At 39.5% G+C, this 23347-nt stretch overlaps 1 protein-coding gene across 1 annotated transcript; it reads right to left on the bottom strand.

Annotated features, from left to right (window-relative positions):
• Positions 1-237: 237 nt before the first annotated feature.
• Positions 238-17445, bottom strand: LOC117323897 (solute carrier family 25 member 45-like). The gene is made up of 5 exons (XM_033879415.1): positions 17021-17445; positions 8379-8422; positions 7697-7786; positions 5394-5658; positions 238-3094 (listed from the first exon to the last, which is right to left on the bottom strand). Exons 1-5 carry the CDS (start codon positions 17064-17066, stop codon positions 2613-2615), a joined length of 927 nt encoding a protein of 308 aa, XP_033735306.1. The 5' UTR covers positions 17067-17445; the 3' UTR covers positions 238-2612.
• Between the last annotated feature and the right edge of the window lie 5902 nt (positions 17446-23347).

Here is a 23347-nt window from a genome sequence, read left to right as displayed (position 1 = left end):
TGTTTAAGTTAAAACTGGTCGAAGTCTTGACGATGATTGTAAGTCACATATTCCTCCAATAGAGCTGTGAAATATCCCTTTGTTCTGAGGAGTGACTCCTGCTTGTCTTTTTTTAAATTCCCACGGAGGAGATTGCGCTTGTTTATTCCTTAGATAAGTGGATGTATTGACCCAATCCAGACATGGACGACTGATGATTACACGGACGTGTCTGCGACAAATATCTCCAACACAAGATAACAGTAAATCCATTTTATTGGTTTACAACAATTCGTCAATAAAAAACCAAGCATATCAAAGAAAAAACATTATCTTAAATTTTGGTACAATAAAATTTTCACAAAAGTTATTATGCCGATTAGAATGACTAAATATTAGCCATATTTTAGGACGGCACCATTAATGATCTCATAGATCATCAACACAATATAAATAAATAAAACCAACTTACTAATGCCGTGCTGGGCAGGCTGTGTTTGGCAGTGGTCCCACACATGATAACACCAGAGATGTATGTATCTGTACTATTAATCAGACGAATTACAACGACACAAAAACTATGACACTGCATCCCATCTCAATAAATTCAATGTCTACGTCATTGCGGACATTCTTGGCAAGATGAAAAGTAAAATTGAAAGCGAAAAGAAAGCGATAATCAGAACAATGAAAACATGCTGAACAACACTACTTTATTCAACTACTTTCCTCACATGAAACTGAAAGATTATCATGATGTCTACTTAGTATGTAATACGTCTGTCTGTCTGTCTGTCTGTCTGTCTCTGAATGCTATTCTCTCCCTAGCCTGTCCCCGATCTCTAGAATATCAAACTAATAAATAAAATTTAGCTTTATAATGTTGAAAAATGTGTATGTCCTCTTAAAGAATTTATTAACTAAGAGACTGCCAGCTTTTCTATTCTCTTGTCTTTTTACTGTTTCTTAATTCGCACTAAAAGCAATGCACTCGTGCAAGTCATCATAGACCCACCAAAGACAACATATTACATAAGTTAATTAATTCCCCCTCCAAGGTGTTCAGTGAGGTAGTGAGAAACAGTTATATTGTCACTATGAAGCCAGACAGTAATGGAACTATCCAGATCGTCTGTACGATATGTAAAAACATTAAAGAAACAAACAAAAATCTATATCTTAAAACACAACATACAATTGGAATGTATATTAGTGCTTTGAAAATAATTAAGCTATGGTGATGAATCGCTGATTTCTCGGTATAATTCTTTCTTGATTAAATTTTCTATCCTCATGTTTTGCACTAAGTGACTTGTATACCCCCGGCATTCACATCCTTGGAGGTATACTAGTAATTAATGATAGATCCTGGTTCTCAACACACAATCGACTGATCAAAATCCGACAGATGGTTCATGAGGAGAAGTCGTACATGATTATTTACCCAAGACGTCGGTCGAACGTCGACAGCAATAGGTGACAAGATCCACGTTATTGGGTAGTAGAACAATAGGCAAAATACAATAGTTATCGTGACAGCGTGACATATTAGCATTTAACGTTGGAAAAGGGACAAAAATCCAATCCACAGGATTGTATAAATTGACACCAGTGGTTAAATTACCAATGAAATGCAGGTGTTGGCAGTGTTAAATAATGATTCATTCCTCTCCCTGCTCCGACGGAGTCTCCTTGTAATTATGATCCTATTAAATCCTCTGTCCCGTTATGACTTCACGTGTCCACTTACAACTTTCTTAATTGCGCAACTGATGTTAAAATACCAAATAAATGTACACCGTGTCGGTGTTACTAACTTTTGCCAGTTCCGGGACACTTCCTTGCGCAATGTCGCATGTCTGCCTTTTTTCTGTGATTTCATCAATCGTGCGCCAGTGCATAGACCACAGGCGACTGCTTCTGGTAACTAGAAGTATTGATACCATTTTTAGCCCCATACTCCTACTGTATCAATAGTGTGTAACACTTGAAGATTGGGCGATACATCGGCTCTGGAACGGAAGTAGACTACTTATCTTAGAGCTGTTTTACAACGGACAGTCTATTGATCGACAATTATAGTTAGCATTGTTTACAGAGCTGTCGACCAATCATATTGCCCCTTGCAAAACCACTCTAAATTATATAGCCTACTTCCGTTCCACAATCGATGCATCGTCGGCTATCACGAACGCTTTTGGTCAGTTTTCTCATTGTCACAAGAAAATAAGAAATAATAACATGCATTGATATTTAAAGATTCTACACCAAGGTACGTTACTGAAGTTTGTGCGCATTTGATATCTTTGTCGGATTGCTCACCCCCACTTCCCAATTTTCAAGTGTTACACCTTGTTGATATAGTAGGGGCTACAATTTTTTCTATAAATACTTACCAGAAACAAACGCTTGTGCATAGTTAGATTTTGGAAATTCACAGTATGATAAAAAGCATTACTGAACACAGCTGACGCTTTGTCGTCATAATCCACTTGTTTGTATATATGTACATCGAGATGAGGCATTGCCAAACATGTAACGCTAACCACGTATTAATGCTGCTGGAAATAAGCTGTGTGTTCCTCTATGGAGGGACTGGGACTGAATGTTGGTCATCGTCTATAATATATGTATCAGTCACGAACACCTTCAAGGTATCTCATAGTCTGTGCGTATATCATGAACGCGGTAGCATCCACCGGTAAACTACGTAAACACGTCACTAGCACTCCCCTATAAAACACCCTGTAGCCTTCTCTTTGGTAACTCTTTATTGCGCAGTCCAGAGGGCTCCTGAACTCGCCCTTCAGGTCGGCTTGGTATCGACTCTTTACGACGTCAAATGGCATGATGAGGAACCAGGTAAAACTTCCAGCACAGCCACCCCCGATCATGTCGGCCATTATTCCGCGCGAGTCTGTCCAGCCCTTCTCCTTGAGTTTGTTACTGAGGTATTGGTAGGTTAGACTGTACATGCCATACGAGGGAATATCCCGACACATAACTACATGGGAACCTTTGTAGAATCCCAGCAAACCTTCCTTCTTGTACACGTGCCATGCGCAGTCAAGTGGGCCATTGAAACACGTTCTTTTCGCAGCAATCACAGCGCCACCTAGAAAAGGTAAATAATTCCTTGGAATACGTGTACATAGAATAATGATAATAAAGTAATACTTCGCACGTGCATAGAGCAATGTCACTAACTTACATAAAGTAAACAAACATGCACAAAAACGTCAGAGAAATGATCGAGCACACTGAACAATTCCAGCGAGATGTTCACCCCTAACCATGCCAATGAGACGTTCACACAGAACAATACCAATAAGACGTTCACATAGAACAACACCAGTGAGACGTTCACACAGAACAATGCCAGTGAGACGTTCATACAGAACAATGCCAGTGAGACGTTCACATAAAACAATGCCAGTGAGACGTTCACACAGAACAATACCAGTGAGACGTTCACACAGAACAATGCCAGTGAGACGTTCACACAGAACAATACCAGTGAGACGTTCACACAGAACAATGCCAATGAGACGTTCACACAGAACAATACCAGTGAGACGTTCACATAGAACAATGCCAGTGAGACGTTAGAACAGAACAATGCAAATGAGACGTTCACATAGAACAATGCCAGTGAGACGTTAGAACAGAACAATGCCAGTGAGACGTTAGAACAGAACAATGCCAGTGAGACGTTCCCACAGAAAAATGTAAATGAGACGTTCACACAGAACAATGCCAGTGAGACGTTAGAACAGAAAAATGCAAATGAGACGTTCACACAGAACAATGCCAGTGAGACGTTAGAACAGAACAATGCCAGTGAGACGTTAGAACAGAACAATGCCAGTGAGACGTTAGAACAGAACAATGCCAATGAGACGTTCACACAGAACAATACCAGTGAGGCGTTCAAATAGAACAATGCCAGTGAGATGTTCATACAGAACAATACCAGTGAGACGTTAGAACAGAACAATGCCAGTGAGACGTTAGAACAGAACAATGCCAGTGAGACGTTAGAACAGAACAATTCCAGTGAGACGTTCACACAGAACAAAACCAGTGAGACGTTCACATAGAACAATACCAGTGAGACGTTAGAACAGAACAATGCCAGTGAGAAGTTCACACAGAACAATGCAAATGAGACGTTCACACAGAACAATGCCAATGAGACGTTCATACAGAACAATACCAGTGGACGTTCACACAGAACAATACCAGTGAGACGTTCACACAGAACAATGCCAGTGGACGTTCATACAGAACAATGCCAACGAGACGTTCACACAGAACAATGCCAATGAGACGTTCACACAGAACAATGCCAGTGAGACGTTCATACAGAACAATGCCAGTGAGACGTTCATACGGAACAATGCCAGTGAGACATTCACACAGAACAATGCCAGTGAGACGTTCACACAGAACAATGCCAACGAGACGTTCACACAGAACAATGCCAATGAGACGTTCACACAGAACAATGCCAGTGAGAAGTTCACACAGAACAATGCCAGTGAGACGTTCACATAGAACAATGCCAATGAGACGTTCACACAGAACAATGTCAATGAGACGTTCACACAGAACAATGCCAGTGAGACGTTCATACAGAACAATACCAGTGAGACGTTCACATAGAACAATGCTAATGAGACGTTCATACAGAACAATGCCAGCGAGAAGTTCATACACAACAATGCCAGTGAGACGTTAGAACAGAACAATGCCAGTGAGACGTTCATACAGAACAATGCCAGTGAGATGTTAGAACAGAACAATGCCAATGAGACGTTAGAACAGAACAATGCCAATGAGACGTTCATACAGAACAATGCCAATGAGACGTTCACATAGAACAATACCAGTGAGACGTTCACACAGAACAATGCCAGTGAGACGTTCACATAGAACAATGCCAGTGAGAAGTTCATACAGAACAATGCCAATGAGACGTTCACATAGAACAATACCAGTGAGACGTTCACACAGAACAATGCCAGTGAGACGTTCACACAGAACAATACCAGTGAGACGTTCACACAGAACAATACCAGTGAGACGTTCACACAGAACAATACCAGTGAGACGTTCACACAGAACAATACCAGTGAGACGTTAGAACAGAACAATGCAAATGAAACGTTCACATAGAACAATGCCAGCGAGACGTTCACGAAGAACAATGTCAGTGAAACGTTCACATAAAACAATGCCAGTTAGACTTTCAAACAGAACAATGCCAATTTTTCGAGGAATGCCAGCGTTGGAACTCTTGGTTTACCTCGACATTGGACCTTTCACTGATTAATTTTCAGTTTTTCTATTTTCCATCATCCATTTCTTAATCCCATTAATGTAATATAAGTTTGATCTTGTCTACAACTTACCCGCTGTAGCTGTTCCTAGCTCTGCCGTTGCATTTGGAATCTGAGACTGAAGAACGACCTTGATGTAATCTGTCGGAATGACCGGAATAAGTTGTGCAGCACCACCAGCACATCCTGACAGGAATATCTTAAAATAGCAATCTGATCGCCTGTCCTTGTTTGTCTCCAGCCTCTTCAGGACGTTACCTTGGACACCAAAGAAGACGCTGTACGTGATGCCGTAAGAGAACATGGGCCATGACAGACCACGATAAAACCCTCGTACCTGTAAATATAGAGACATGATAGACCACGATAAAACCCTCGTACCTGTAAATATAGAGACATGATAGACCACGATAAAACCCTCGTACCTGTAAATATAGAGATATGATAGACCACGATAAAACCCTCGTACCTGTAAATATAGAGATATGATAGACCACGATAAAACCCTCGTACCTGTAAATATAGAGATATGATAGACCACGATAAAACCCTCGTACCTGTAAATATAGAGATATGATAGACCACGATAAAACCCTCGTACCTGTAAATATAGAGATATGATAGACCACGATAAAACCCTCGTACCTGTAAATATAGAGATATGATAGACCACGATAAAACCCTCGTACCTGTAAATATAGAGATATGATAGACCACGATAAAACCCTCGTACCTGTAAATATAGAGACATGATAGACCACGATAAAACCCTCGTACCTGTAAATATAGAGATATGATAGACCACGATAAAACCCTCGTACCTGTAAATATAGAGCTATGTTGTAATAGGTCTTACAGATATTACATCAGATAGAGATATTACAAATAATACAATCATAAATTATACATTAAGAGAGGTATTACAAATAATACGTTGGAGAGGTATTACAAATAATACATAGGAGAGGTATTACAAATAATACATCGGAGAGGGGTATTACAAATAATACATAGGAGAGAGGTATTACAAATAATACATCGGAGAGGGGTATTACAAATAATACACCGGAGAGGTATTACAAACAATACTTCGGAGAGGGGTATTACAATATATACATCGGAGAGGGGTATTACAAATAATACATCGGAGAGAGGTATTACAAATAATACATAGGAGGGGTATTACAAATAATACATTGGAGAGGGGTATTACAAATAATATATAGGAGAGGTATTACAAATAATACATCGGAGAGGGGTATTACAAATAAAACATCGGAGAGGTATTACAAATAATACATCGGAGAGGGGTATTACAAATAATACATCGGAGAGGGGTATTACAAATAATATATAGGGGAGGTATTACAAATAATACATCGGAGAGGGGTATTACAAATAATACATCGGAGAGGGGTATTACAAATAATGCATCGGAGAGAGGTATTACAAATAATACATCGGAGAGAGGTATTACAAATAATACATCGGAGAGAGGTATCACAAATAATACATCGGAGAGAGGTATCACAAATAATACATAGGAGAGGTATTACAAATAATACATCGGAGAGGTATCACAAATAATACATCGGAGAGAGGTATTACAAATAATACATCGGAGAGAGGTATCACAAATAATACATCGGAGAGAGGTATCACAAATAATACATCGGAGAGAGGTATTACAAATAATACATCGGAGAGAGGTATCACAAATAATACATCGGAGAGAGGTATGACAAATAATACATCGGAGAGGGGTATCACAAATAATACATCGGAGAGAGGTATCACAAATAATACATCGGAGAGAGGTATTACAAATAATACATCGGAGAGGGGTATCACAAATAATACATCGGAGAGAGGTATCACAAATAATACATCGGAGAGAGGTATTACAAATAATACATCGGAGAGAGGTATCACAAATAATACATCGGAGAGAGGTATCACAAATAATACATCGGAGAGAGGTATTACAAATAATACCTCGGAGAGGGGTATTACAAATAATACATCGGAGAGAGGTATCACAAATAATACATCGGAGAGAGGTATTACAAATAATACCTCGGAGAGGGGTATTACAAATAATACATCGGAGAGAGGTATTACAAATAATACATCGGAGAGAGGTATTACAAATAATACATAGGAGAGGTATTACAAATAATACATCGGAGAGGTATTACAAATAATACATCGGAGAGGGGTATTACAAATAATACATAGGAGAGAGGTATTACAAATAATACATTAGAGTTAGGTCTTACAAACAATACATCAGAGATACGAATTACAAAAACATTTATAGAATAAAGCCAACCGTTATAATTAACCTCTAAATCTCTGACCATCTGTATACCTACCCATCCTCCATGATTATGTATTTTACGAGCGGCTTCGATAAGGCCTCCGATCTGACTATTACTCAGTTTGGAACATGTCTGCAACTGCACCTGGAAATCAAAGATTTTATTCTTGATATCATCACTTAGCAATAAAATCACCTATTTACAATTCACACCAATAATATCGCAAAAATACCTTGACCACCATGCATCTGGTCAAACGTTGTTAAAATGCATCGCGCACTCTTTCAAATGTCAAAAAGGTAAATATCCGAATGGAAATCTATATTTGATCCTAGAGTAAAGCAAGGCTCTGGGTGGTCAGGTGGCATATTGAGTGGTATGACACTCGGATGGTACGGAGGTCACAATGACCTTTCACCAAGGCGGCCGGGGTTCGATTCCACGATTAAACGTGACAATGTTTGGGGTAACCTGTCCGATGTTAGTTTCCCCCGGGTACTCGAGTTCCTTCCAAAGTTAAACCCCTCGTGCGCTTTAATCCAAGCCAATAAATGTAATTAATGTTGATATATACTGACTCTCAATTATTGTAACATTAATAAAGGTTACTTTTAAAACAACACTACCGACACATTTTAACATATAAGCATGATACTTATCGAATGTTTTGGCAGATTTAAACAAAAAAGTAATAGATGTCTTGGAATTACAGAAAGGAAATCGGTAAATGGCTCACCTTGGTTGTATCAAGAGGGTAGCCAGCAAAGAGTCCGATGGTGCCTGAAACGGCAAAAAAGGCATTATAAACTTTTCATGGACACAACACGCGTATAATATCAACAGGAACTGCCGCCAGGATGGCTACACATTCTCCAATCCTTCCTTATCCCCACGCTGCCCACTTTTTTCCTGTCCCGCCCTTCCTCCTAGGTACCAATAGGTTGTGTATATAGAGAACTGTCCCGCCCTACCCCCTAGGTACCAATAGGTTGTGTATAGAGAGAGATATCCCGCCCTACCTCCTAGGTACCAATAGGTTGTGTATAGAGAGAACTGTCCCGCCCTACCTCCTAGGTACCAATAGGTTGTGTATAGAGAGAGATATCCCGCCCTACCCCCTAGGTACCAATAGGTTGTGTATAGAGAGAGATATCCCGCCCTACCTCCTAGGTACCAATAGGTTGTGTATAGAGAGAGATACCCCGCCCCACACCCAGTACCATAGTGTGATAGAAGATACCGACCACCCCTAGGTACCAAGTTGTGTATAGAGGAACTGCCGCCACTCTTGTACCAAATGTAAGAAGAAATATCCCGCCAATGGTACCATATGTTGTTAGAGAAGAATCGCCTACTTGGTACAAGGTTGGTATAGAGGTATGCCCGCCAGTACCAGGTACCAATAGGTTTCTACAGAGAGACTCCGCTTCACTCCCTAGTACCAATAGGTTTGTAAGAGAGAATTCCGCCTACCCTAGTCCAATACGGTGTTATAGCAGAGTTCCTCCCATACCCCTAGGACCAAAGGTTGTGTATAAGGAAGCCGCCTACTCATGTACAATATGTTGTATAAACGATATCCCCATACCTATGGTAACAATAGGTTGTGTTAAAAATATCACCCTACCCCTGGTAAATGGCTCACTTTGGTTGTATCAAGAGGGTAGCCAGCAAAGAGTCCGATGGTGCCTGAAACGGCAAAAAAGGTTCCCGCCCTACCTCCTAGGTACCAATAGGTTGTGTATAGAGAGAGATATCCCGCCCTACCTCCTAGGTACCAATAGGTTGTGTATAGAGAGAGATATCCCGCCCTACCCCTAGGTACCAATAGGTTGTGTATAGAGAGAACTGTCCCGCCCTACCTCCTAGGTACCAATAGGTTGTGTATAGAGAGAACTATCCCCGCCCTACCTCCTAGGTACCAATAGGTTGTGTATAGAGAGAGATATCCCGCCCTACCCCCTAGGTACCAATAGGTTGTGTATAGAGAGAGATATCCCGCCCTACCTCCTAGGTACCAATAGGTTGTGTATAGAGAGAACTATCCCGCCCTACCCCCTAGGTACCAATAGGTTGTGTATAGAGAGAGATATCCCGCCCTACCTCCTAGGTACCAATAGGTTGTGTATAGAGAGAGATATCCCGCCCTACCCCCTAGGTACCAATAGGTTGTGTATAGAGAGAGATATCCCGCCCTACCCCCTAGGTACCAATAGGTTGTGTATAGAGAGAACTGTCCCGCCCTACCCCCTAGGTACCAATAGGTTGTGTACAGAGAGAACTGTCCCGCCCTACCTCCTAGGTACCAATAGGTTGTGTATAGAGAGAGATATCCCGCCCTACCTCCTAGGTACCAATAGGTTGTGTATAGAGAGAGATATCCCGCCCTACCTCCTAGGTACCAATAGGTTGTGTATAGAGATAACTGTCCCGCCCTACCTCCTAGGTACCAATAGGTTGTGTATAGAGAGAACTGTCCCGCCCTACCTCCTAGGTACCAATATGTTGTGTATAGAGAGAGATATCCCGCCCTACCCCCTAGGTACCAATAGGTTGTGTATAGAGAGAGATATCCCGCCCTACCCCCTAGGTACCAATAGGTTGTGTATAGAGAGAGATATCCCGCCCTACCCCCTAGGTACCAATAGGTTGTGTATAGAGAGAGATATCCCGCCCTACCCCCTAGGTACCAATAGGTTGTGTATAGAGAGAGATATCCCGTCCTACCCCCTAGGTACCAATAGGTTGTGTATAGAGAGAACTATCCCGCCCTACCCCCTAGGTACCAATAGGTTGTGTATAGAGAGAGATATCCCGCCCTACCCCCTAGGTACCAATAGGTTGTGTATAGAGAGATATCCCGTCCCTACCCCCTAGGTACCAATAGGTTGTGTATAGAGACAACTGTCCCGTCCTACCCCCTAGGTACCAATAGGTTGTGTATAGAGCGAACTGTCCCGCCCTACCTCCTAGGTACCAATAGGTTGTGTAAAGAGAGAGAACTGTACCGCCCTACCTCCTAGGTACCAATAGGTTGTGTATAGAGAGAACTGTCCCGCCCTACCCCTAGGTACCAATAGGTTGTGTATAGAGAGAGATATCCCGCCCTACCTCCTAGGTACCAATAGGTTGTGTATAGAGAGAGAACTGTACCGCCCTACCCCCTAGGTACCAATAGGTTGTGTATAGAGAGATATCCCGTCCTACCCCCTAGGTACCAATAGGTTGTGTATAGAGAGAGATATCCCGCCCTACCTCCCTAGGTACCAATAGGTTGTGTATAGAGAGAGATATCCCGCCCTACCTCCTAGGTACCAATAGGTTGTGTATAGAGAGAGATATCCCGCACTACCTCCTAGGTACCAATAGGTTGTGTATAGAGAGAGAACTGTCCCGCCCTACCCCCTAGGTACCAATAGGTTGTGTATAGAGAGAGATATCCCGCCCTACCTCCTAGGTACCAATAGGTTGGGTATAGAGAGAGATATCCCGCACTACCTCCTAGGTACCAATAGGTTGTGTATAGAGAGAACTGTCCCGCCCTACCTCCTAGGTACCAATATGTTGTGTATAGAGAGAGATATCCCGCCCTACCCCCTAGGTACCAATAGGTTGTGTATAGAGAGAGATATCCCGTCCTACCCCCTAGGTACCAATAGGTTGTGTACAGAGAGAACTATCCCGCCCTACCCCCTAGGTACCAATAGGTTGTGTATAGAGAGAGATATCCCGCCCTACCCCCTAGGTACCAATATGTTGTGTATAGAGAGAGATATCCCGCCCTACCCCCTAGGTACCAATAGGTTGTGTATAGAGAGAACTGTCCCGCCCTACCCCCTAGGTACCAATAGGTTGTGTATAGAGAGATACCCCGCCCTACCCCCTAGGTACCAATAGGTTGTGTATAGAGAGAACTATCCCGCCCTACCCCCTAGGTACCAATAGGTTGAGTATAGAGTGATATCCCGTCCTACCCCCTAGGTACCAATAGGTTGTGTATAGAGAGAGATATCCCGCCCTACCTCCTAGGTACCAATAGGTTGTGTATAGAGAGAGATATCCCGCCCTACCTCCTTGGTACCAATAGGTTGTGTATAGAGAGAGATATCCCGTCCTACCCCCTAGGTACCAATAGGTTGTGTATAGAGAGAACTATACCGCCCTACCCCCTAGGTACCAATAGGTTGTGTATAGAGAGAGATATCCCGCCCTACCTCCTAGGTACCAATAGGTTGTGTATAGAGAGAGATATCCCGTCCTACCCCCTAGGTACCAATAGGTTGTGTATAGAGACAACTGTCCCGTCCTACCCCCTAGGTACCAATAGGTTGTGTATAGAGCGAACTGTCCCGCCCTACCTCCTAGGTACCAATAGGTTGTGTATAGAGAGAGAACTGTACCGCCCTACCTCCTAGGTACCAATAGGTTGTGTATAGAGAGAACTGTCCCGCCCTACCCCTAGGTACCAATAGGTTGTGTATAGAGAGAGATATCCCGCCCTACCTCCTAGGTACCAATAGGTTGTGTATAGAGAGAGAACTGTACCGCCCTACCCCCTAGGTACCAATAGGTTGTGTATAGAGAGATATCCCGTCCTACCCCCTAGGTACCAATAGGTTGTGTATAGAGAGAGATACCCCGCCCTATCTCCTAGGTACCAATAGGTTGTGTATAGAGAGAGATATCCCGCCCTACCTCCTAGGTACCAATAGGTTGTGTATAGAGAGAGATATCCCGCACTACCTCCTAGGTACCAATAGGTTGTGTATAGAGAGAGAACTGTCCCGCCCTACCCCCTAGGTACCAATAGGTTGTGTATAGAGAGAGATATCCCGCCCTACCTCCTAGGTACCAATAGGTTGGGTATAGAGAGAGATATCCCGCACTACCTCCTAGGTACCAATAGGTTGTGTATAGAGAGAGATATCCCGCCCTACCTCCTAGGTACCAATAGGTTGTGTATAGAGAGAGATATCCCGTCCTACCCCCTAGGTACCAATAGGTTGTGTATAGAGAGAGAACTGTCCCGCCCTACCCCCTAGGTACCAATAGGTTGTGTATAGAGAGATATCCCGCCCTACCTCCTAGGTACCAATAGGTTGTGTATAGAGAGAGATATCCCGCCCTACCCCCTAGGTACCAATAGGTTGTGTATAGAGAGAACTGTCCCGCCCTACCCCCTAGGTACCAATAGGTTGTGTATAGAGAGAACTGTCCCGCCCTACCCCCTAGGTACCAATAGGTTGTGTATAGAGAGAGATATCCCGCCCTACCTCCTAGGTACCAATAGGTTGTGTATAGAGAGAGATATCCCGCCCTACCCCCTAGGTACCAATAGGTTGTGTATAGAGAGAACTGTCCCGCCCTACCCCCTAGGTACCAATAGGTTGTGTATAGAGAGAACTGTCCCGCCCTACCCCCTAGGTACCAATAGGTTGTGTATAGAGAGAACTGTCCCGCCCTACCCCCTAGGTACCAATAGGTTGTGTATAGAGAGAACTGTCCCGCCCTACCCCCTAGGTACCAATAGGTTGTGTATAGAGAGAACTGTCCCGCCCTACCCCCTAGGTACCAATAGGTTGTGTATAGAGAGAACTGTCCCGCCCTACCCCCTAGGTACCAATAGGTTGTGTATAGAGAGAACTGTCCCGTCCTACCCCCTAGGTACCAATAGGTTGTGTATAGAGAGAGATATCCCGCCCTACCTCCTAGGTACCAATAGGTTGTGTATAGAGAGAGATATCCCGCCCTACCTCCTAGGTACCAATAGGTTGTGTATAGAGAGAGATATCCCGCCCTACCTCCTAGGTACCAATAGGTTGTGTATAGAGAGAGATATCCCGTCCTACCCCCTAGGTACCAATAGGTTGTGTATAGAGAGAATTGTCCCGCCCTACCTCCTAGGTACCAATAGGTTGTGTATAGAGAGATATCCCGCCCTACCTCCTAGGTACCAATAGGTTGTGTATAGAGAGAGATATCCCGTCCTACCCCCTAGGTACCAATAGGTTGTGTATAGAGAGAGATATCCCGCCCTACCTCCTAGGTACCAATAGGTTGTGTATAGAGAGAGATATCCCGCCCTACCCCCTAGGTACCAATAGGTACCCTACCCTTAGGTACCAATTTGTTGCTGATACGGATAACTACCCAGCCCTACCCCCTAGGCACGGATAGGTTGTGTATACGGAGACCTACCCAATCCTACCCTATGGGTACCAATAGGTTGTATACAGAAAACTGTCCAGTCCTGAATACAGAGAATTATTAGGCTGTCCAATTCGGTACTTACAGAACTATCAAACCCTACACATTAAATACCAATAGGTTTACGAGACGGATAACATAACACCAAGGTTAATTAAACCGTTAACCATGTATGGCCCGTATATCATTAGTTGTATAGGTTTTTATGACCTTTAAATCTTTCGGGTTCATAACCATGCTATTTCAAACAAACGAACGAAGTATTCACAGCAGATATCAATGATAGGCGATTTACTTAGGGGTTTACACTACTATAACAGTTGATGTTTTAAAACGGCTCAGGTAATACCGCCGAGTTAATAGGTAAACAGGTAAACTTATGCATAACACGTTGTGATCAGGTTATCCATTCAACGTTGAAAAAAATATGCAAGACTCTTTCACTTTCTGCGTGTGCAATGACTAACCCGTCCTCGTTAATACCAGTCAAAGGTCACTTGGCAGTGCCATTACATTATCCATCTACATCAGGTTTAATTACGTTTATTGAGTAATCAATTTCCCCGAGACATTTTCGCGATTAGTTTTTACCTCAGAAACTTGTGTGTTAGCCTTCCTCGCTTCCGGTTCAAAACAAAGAATTACTATAAAAACTGCTATAGCAGGAATAGAGGCTAATCTTTTCTATGAATACACCAGTGTATATTACAGAACGTCCCCAGTATGCATACCTTCGTAACAACAGCAGTCTCACAAGGCATTTGTCAATACGCAACGAATGTTTTATAAACCTGTACGTATTTGTAAGTGTATCCTGGGAATTAGAAACTTATAGACATGCCAGGTCTCAACTGCTATCTCACTCTCCACGGTGACATGTGAAAATACACCAGACATGTTGTCACGGCCAGAGGAAACTCGGGTTACAGTTCCAGATTGTTATTATTCACTCAGACACAGTGTTACAAGAGGTCACGCATAAAAAGCAAATTTTACAAATGGCGGAATACAACCAATCTTGCACTTACTAACATTAATTTTGAGAGCACACAAACATAACATAGACAAACTAAACCTATCATTTTTGTCAGATTATGGTAGGCACAGTAATAGTTTGGAATAGATAAATTTCTAATTTGGCATAGTATTTCATAACTACAAGCAAATAAAAATGATAATCGTCACCAACACCATTAGAACACAAAAAACAAATTCGATCATTACAAGTTATACCAGCCCATCGTCCCGTTTCTATAGGCAAAAGTAAATTTGATGTAAGGAATTTTGAAATGTTGTTTTTTCTCTTACATTCAATTTAATCAAATAATCTTCAATTTGAAATCTAGACTTATACATGGAGTACATCTGTCCTCTAGATGACACATCTACATCATTAAACCATTTCTGAACGAATTGGTCCTGAAGTCTTTGCTTTAGAATCTATTTTCTCTTTATTTAATGTACAAGTTTCCTGTAAATTCCATACAAAGTAAAAACCAGTTTAGAATATAGCTTTCACATAATTCATCCATTTACATGTGACACTAAGACACCTGCAGCCTACATATATACCCTAGGATCGTGTGATAAGTCTTACGTAGGTCGTCATTTAAAGGTATACTGAAGTGAGGGAGATAGTGTAACGCGCTACCGTCGGTTTCTTCTAATACTACAAACATCCAACTGAGTACCACTCGTTACCCGGTAGTATGCGTCACCTGAAACGTGTGTATGCACATAATGGTTGTAAGTAAACACAAAATCGTCAAATATATTTCGAAGTAGGATACATTCCACAAAAGGTATTCAGAAAATACACAGTAGGATGATTCAGTTTTCGCAAATGTATAAATCTGTTCAGATGAGTTTTAGTAAGTGGCGTTGGTGTTTATTTGTATAGAGAGTGCAATACTTCCGAGATTCTGTACAAAGACGCGGAAGATTAATTACATGTACTTTATAGCGAGTACCAAAACATAACAATACATTATATCTAAACTTCTTTAAAAGTACTTCCGTTTTCAGGCAAATTTTCCTTGACTACCAAACCATTGCCTACCAAACCATTGCCTACAAAACCATTGAAGATAAATCATATGGATTTTGAAAGGAATCTTTGTATTTGAAATTGACAATAAATTCAGTTAACCTAAAACGTCGTACATACATTACGTTACCTATCACGGGTAGTTAACCTAAATATCTTACACACATTACGTACAATACCTACACCTATCACGGGATCAAGGCCCCATCTCCTGTGCTGATAATCAGAATATATCGAATTTCACTTGCAGGTCAGATATTTTGGGATTGATATTGAGAGACATTCAACGCTAGGCGAGATGTAACATTGCATAATCCCCGAGGAACATTGTGTAGTGTTTCCGCTCCAGTAGGCCCAACTATTAACGAACAATAAACTTCCTATTCACAACGGAGGAAAAAAACGTTCTCAATGCGTTACAGCCATGGGCGTCGTGCGGGTCGATCCGATGTAACCCCTGATTAAACCATTCCTGTGGTATTTGTTTGGTCTGTCCTTGGTATACCATTCTAAATACACAGATCAGCACAATTTTTTTTACAGATTGTACAAACGGCTGCTACAAACATTCGGTAGATTTTTTTCACTTAAATTTATTGACATTTTCCATACATAGTAACGAGGGATGATGATTCAGACACAACTTGTAACTCCTATAGTATTCCAAATATATTTATATTGGAATTCAAACTTCATGGTAAAACACTACAGTATGTATAGCCACGAGTTCTACTTTGTCTTATTTAAACAAATTCAGACGCAAATGAACAACAAAGTATTCTACGTTACATAAGAAAATATAGCTTAATATAACGTAGCCAAAACTCCAATTAAAAAAAAAAAAAATTCAAAATAAATAAACACGATCAATATAAATGTGATGTCGTCAAATGCTAAGATGTGTATTATATACCAATATAAATTTTTAGACATCAATTTTTTATTGTTCGATATTTAACAAGAACACCATAAACATAATCCGTACTCGCACTACACTGAACGATAAACTCTGCACGTGGTATACACGCCTTCCGTCAAATATTGTCGATTGTCGTGGATATATAACGACGAATATAAAGGTGGAAACACCGGGGTATTTACACCGATACAAAAAATAATCTTACCTCCCAAAGCCCCGGCTATGTAGTTGTGTATTACACGTTCTGCCATCTATACAGACAACCATATGTGTGTGTGATCTACAAAAGTACCGGTGTTTAATCCATACTCATGTGTCACTCAGTGGAAATTCCCCACAATACTGCGCATGCGGAATGCGAACATCGCGGAATGAACTCTTGGAATTGGTCTCCATTGTTTTATTGTTCTCATGCCCAATAAAACAAATACAGTATTGTATCTGGAACAACAGCAGATCAGTGATTCAAACTCGTAATTGTAATTAGTGATTTCGAAGATTACAACTACTACTACCTTAAGAATGGCTTTATCAAAATATAAATACTAGTGATCAAGGGGTCGAGAAAACATGATTTTGAATATCGCCAAATTGTTCCATGCCGGTGTAAGTTCAACAGACCTGATTGTAAACTCACCCCGATCACTGGTCGGTCTGCGGTTAATTGCTATTTTGTAAATCGTAGGCGGTGTATAAAATACGTGAACTCTTGTGTGACCAAGCTGGACATCGTCGGCAAGTACGAGTTCTTTATTCACTGAAGTCAGATACCGTAATCGGTTTATATATATTTATATAAACAAAACCACTAATTGGAATAAGAGAAATGAACATTTACAAATAAAAAAAACTGCATCATTTTTATACTCGTTTATTAGTTGTCCTAAATATAATTTCCAAGAGTATAGAAATGTTTTATTGATATTCTGTACATTTAAGTAATAGAACAAAATACTGGGTTAAGTTTTGTAATAAAATTTCAAATTTCTCATTTCTTAAGTCAGTATAAGACGTATTGTACTCGACTGCGATGTTCTGTTATTTCTTTCAATACCACCACATCGCCTTCTTTTATTTTTATGTGAACATCGACAGAACCTCTTGACCAATTTTCTCAGTGTTATATTTTACACCAAATTGTTAAATTCTATGTTAAACATCCCGTTAGACATGCGTGTATTTTCGCCATATGTTCCTTCCGCTTTTAAGCACATTCGTGATATACCGGATATGAAAACTCTTTTCAGTTCAGTTGAAAGACATTTATCTATTCTATAGACTTTAATGTTCTTTTACCTACCTTAGCCATTTGACGTCATATCACATAGTCCACATCATCTATTGGTTATCTCTTTTGTTCTTTTAAACCCCGTTTTCGTTTTAATTGTCTAAATAGATAATGCGAATGCTTTTGAAAAACGAGCCCTTTCATCTGATTTTAACCACTGCTACCCACATGTTTGTTGATAGGGGGGGGGGGGGGGGGGGGGGGGGGGGATGTGAATGGTCTTTACAAATGGAAAATTGTATTTTACAAATATCATTTACGTATTTTTTGTGACAGATTATTTTCACAAAAAACAACAACAAAAAGTGTGGGTATATTTTGTAACATAATGTCTAATAGATACCGAGTAAAGGGAGTGTTTTAAACAACTGGCCGACAGTCACAATAGTGGCACGAACACTTGTCACATAAACCGTTTCCAAAGTGTTGGTACACCAGGCGCTTCAAAAGTACCACGTGTTTTATAACTCTCTCAACAACGTTTATTTTGTAATTATGTCAGATTTTACAATACCCTACGCCGCAATAACAAACAGTTCGTTAAATTGAGTTGATTCTGTCCTAGCTGTCGGTATTTATGCATCTCAGTTCCAATTTCAGACGGCAGAATGTCAACAGATATAGAGTCATCCGCCACCGTGCGAGGTATCGGAAATGAGAAGACTCTGTTTATAAGGCTTGGCGGATTGAAACATTACTGGAAATATAACGTCGGGGAACTTAAAAGCAAATGCCAAACATATCATAAACAAATCCTTTTTAAAATTTAATATCTACATATTTTTGTAATTATGTGTGAAGGGGTGAAAATGAAAACAAATATAGACATAGATGATACGTCACAACGATAATGTTATGCAGATATGCAATTAGCGATTCAATTCGAAGGCCAAAGTAACTCTTTTTCAAAATAAAATTATAGATGCTTAAAATATTCTATCTTATTCAAGAGTTCGATATAAATAGTTATTCCCTTTAATAGCATCGGATTATTACAAGGATGTAACCTTGAAGTAGATATAAGTTTTGGTCAACAACATCTTGGTTGATTTTGTTTACAAGATCTTCCAACAGACTTTTGGCGTGATCAAAAGTCATTTTTATTATTATATTGAAGAGTTTATATCAGAACAGGTAACATAGACCTTACAAAGCCCTTTAGCTTTACCTACAGGTATATCGATGATGATGTGTCATTAAATAATAAAACCTTTATTGGTCATGTCGCCCGGTTATTTATCCCTTGTAGAACTTCAAATCAAGGCCATTACATACTCTTCAACATCAGCCGCTTACCTCGATTTTAAATTGTTAAATAACTAGCAGGGACAGCTTACAAATAAGATGTATGACACATGTGATGATATCAGCGTTTCCCAATTGTTAATTTTCCATTTCTAGATAGTAACATGGGTTCTACTACTTCCTGTAACTGCGATATTTACTCGTTCGGGTGGCCCCTGCTGATTATTACGATTTCTTCGACAGATGTAGATTACTGATAACCTACGCGCAAAATTATCAGTTTATACGGTAAGTTTGCTGAGAGCTGGATTGAGTGTACAATAGAAGTGATTAGACTCCTTACATATGAAGTTTATACATTAAAATATTTTATTTTCCCTACATTTCTTAATAACAACACAAGGTTTCGAGAGATGCACGTTGAAGGCGACCCCCGGAAAAGTATCTGATTTGTTATGTACATAAATACCTTTTATGATCTACACTCATAACAAGAAAACTCGGACGACAGATTAGAATGAAAATGGCCACCAAAATGGTGACATTTAAAATCATTGAATAAAAACTGAGTCATACTCGTGACTCAGAAAACATAAAAAATACAGATAATGATAGAATTTAACACACTGAAATTGCGTTCTAGAAACAAAAGAAGCATTTATTACAATAATTAACTTCAATATCATCTAGCCTAAGTGGGGTTGCCAAAAATCGCCACAAAGACACTTCTGAGTAAAACATCCGAATGTCTTCCCCACCCAATCAATAGCCAGGACTTCCTACACTCAATCGAAGACCTGGATAACACATTTCATTCATTGTATAGACTTTTTTCCTGTTTTCCATATTCTACTGGAATATTGTTTGAGAACTGCTTCTGAATTTGATGTTTATTCAGGCAAAAAACATGTAAAAAAATTACATCTATCACACGAATAAGACTATAGTACATTAATGAAGCATAGCAGATTCTCTTAAAATTAATATAGTAATAAGATATCAAATACATTGTATTTTATCACAGATTAATAATTTGGACTGATATCTTGTACATCAAATATCACAGATTAATAATTTGGATCGATATCACATACATGCACTAGAATTAGGGAAATACATAACTAATTAATCTAATTACCAAATTGAAGATATTTTGGTAATAAAACCAGATGTTGTTATTGGCCTTGGATTACCCTTAAAGCCTACATAAAAGGCTTATTTCCAATTGGGTCCTTTATACCAATAAGAAATACGTTTGCTCACATTTTGACATATTTCAGCGATTAAAAACATTCCACATATCCTCATTAGTGGGTCAGTTTACTCTTATGATTTGATCATATAACATTTAATGCCTTCGAATGAACTTGAAATTTAGATATTTGACCTGAAATTTTTTTACAAAGGTCAAGTCCTTGAATGGGGTCCTTGTACATATTACCAAACAGCACACCCTCGAATTATATTGTTTGTCCAATCCATTCAGTAAACTGTTTCACTTGTGACGTGGGCGTTACACGAGGCTAAGACTTGTGGGTTCTAAAACAGTATAACAAATAACTATACACACCCCTAAAGCTGTACTTCAATACAACATAATCAGGGGTCACTGGTTAAGTATGGTTAGTTTCCTGATCAGAGTGAAAATAAGATTTTCTTACCGAATTCCATTAATAACAATAATGTCTGGGAAATAAACACAATGTTTGTAGTCAAATTGTACTGATTAACAACATATAGATAGTCAAGTCGGTTAGTGTCTTAATCAATTTGCCAATTCGTTCTTGAATTTTTCAGGAGTTGTAAGCTCCTCTTTGGTAATGTCTTTGTATAATGACTTTCAAAGACCGTTTGGAGGGTGTGTTTCAACTATAAACATTCTTGTATCAACACTTAGGCAAGGCAAAATTGCCCCTAGGTCTCCAAAGACAAAATATCTTCACGTTTGGTCTTGAATTCCTGAGCAGAGATGTGCCGCCAATACCGAATAACATAGACAATGGGTGATTTAAACAGAAAGTATAGTATAGTGTAAATGGACAAAACATTAGAATACCTATACCTCTCTGTATCTTCCTGGACGATATGTTTTTATTTAAAAGTCTTTTGTCAGATAATACAAGCCTACTACAGTAGGACCAATGTCATCAATGTTCCTCACTTTTAAGGAAACTTCTGAAGGAAATTAAATCCATATGAACAACATGGAAATAATATAATATAATATAATATAATAATATATATTACTGAAAGCATTACAGATTTTAAAGGTTCCTTAACTCAGATTTGTTCCTTAAGTTCTGTAATGCTTTCATATGAGAAACTTAAGTAAAGGATTTTCCTTAATTCAATGTACGTTGATGAAACTGGGCCTGGTCAACTGCGACAAAGATATCCATGCACTTTGTCTTCATACCTACCTAATTTTTGCCATTTGTTTCCAAAAATGCGTAATCTAATTTTGACAATTCTAAACAATTTGTCCACGTTATCTCGTCACATGCCGTGATGCACTTTGTTTGATGTATTTTGTACATTTAGTCAGTTCATTTCCCGCTATTTATTACTAACCCATTTATGTTTCAGGGACTCCACCATGTACAACCAGCTTCTATGACAAATACACAGCTGTTTATTTCTTCGGTATTGAAAAGCGGTGTATTTGTAAAGTTTTTGTGGGGGTTTTTTTTGTGTTTTTTTTTTTTTTTTATATTTAATTCTTCCACCATGAAATAAAGTTTTTTTACTGCTGTTTTGCTTGTCCTTGTCACACTTTGAAAACTGCCATATTAATGCTGTTGGTGTAACAAAGGCCATTAGAAAGTTTAATCTGATTATTGTGTCCTATAACATGAAACACGGAAACATAAACCTTTGCTTTTCAGGGACACAACTCGACAATTGAGCATCTTCCAGTATTTTTTTTGTAAATGGTTATGTGGTTAGATTTGTAAAAAGTAATTTAGAAGTAGATTATTTTCTGAGATGTTGATTATATAATAAATGGTTAGACATTGATGATCTTTTCTTCAATTACAATAATTTTGATATCTCTGTTTATAACATAATCGTCTCGTTATCCAATGAATTCGACCATTTACTATTTCTGTATGAAACTAGTGTAATATACCCTGTCGCCAGTCAGAAATCAATTGTGACTTCATTATATGGACAATGACTTGACGTCATGAATTGTGAATGGAGCACCAAAATGGATGTCTCCGTTTGATTAAGTCTTCCACATTTTTACCTTAAAATCTGTCAAGACGAAGGGTTTCTTATATATGTGATAGCAGGTGTCGTTCATTTATTTTCATTTCATTTGAGATTGATAAAAATTCATCTCGTATTTTTTTTCTTTTTTCTTTTTGCTAGCAATGACTCTCAAAATAACTTCAAAAACTCTTAATAAAATCTTGTATGAAATGAAAGCTCATTTAAGATCCTATACATTCTTACTGGATTTGGTTGGAGACAACGAAAACAATGTTTATTGACTACGATAGTTGACGAGAGGATTCAGTGCGTTGTTTTTGTGTAGTTTACTGACGTAAAAATGACACGTCCGGAAGAGTTATCGCCCTTACCTTTTACATGTATGGTGTATTTCTATATTGATTATATCTAAATAAATTTCATCTCCCCTTCTTTACATCATCATCATCATCATCATGCAAATGCATCCATTACTTTCTGCTCACAACATCACTCATGCACATTCACGCCCATTGACACGCAGACTTACTTCATCTCACTTATGGCTTCTGTCACAATACTGTTACCAATCTGATTTACTGATTCTGTTTTCGTTGTCTAACTGAACGTTTAATTTGTTCATTGTTTGCTTATGAAATTAATTTGGATACATTCATATTCACAATTTTCGATCAAATAAAAACATGGTTACATAGAGTATTAACATGTTATCATTTACATATTTATTTTGTTTCCATGGTTATATTTCTAGTTCGTGTAATTTACTGATGCTTGTTATCTAGC

The sequence above is a fragment of the Pecten maximus genome, chromosome 3 (genome assembly GCF_902652985.1).
Source record: "Pecten maximus chromosome 3, xPecMax1.1, whole genome shotgun sequence".
NCBI classification, from domain to species: Eukaryota; Metazoa; Mollusca; class Bivalvia; order Pectinida; family Pectinidae; genus Pecten; species Pecten maximus.
Note: the sequence above shows the minus strand (reverse complement) of the source record. Positions and strands in the feature narration are given on the sequence as shown.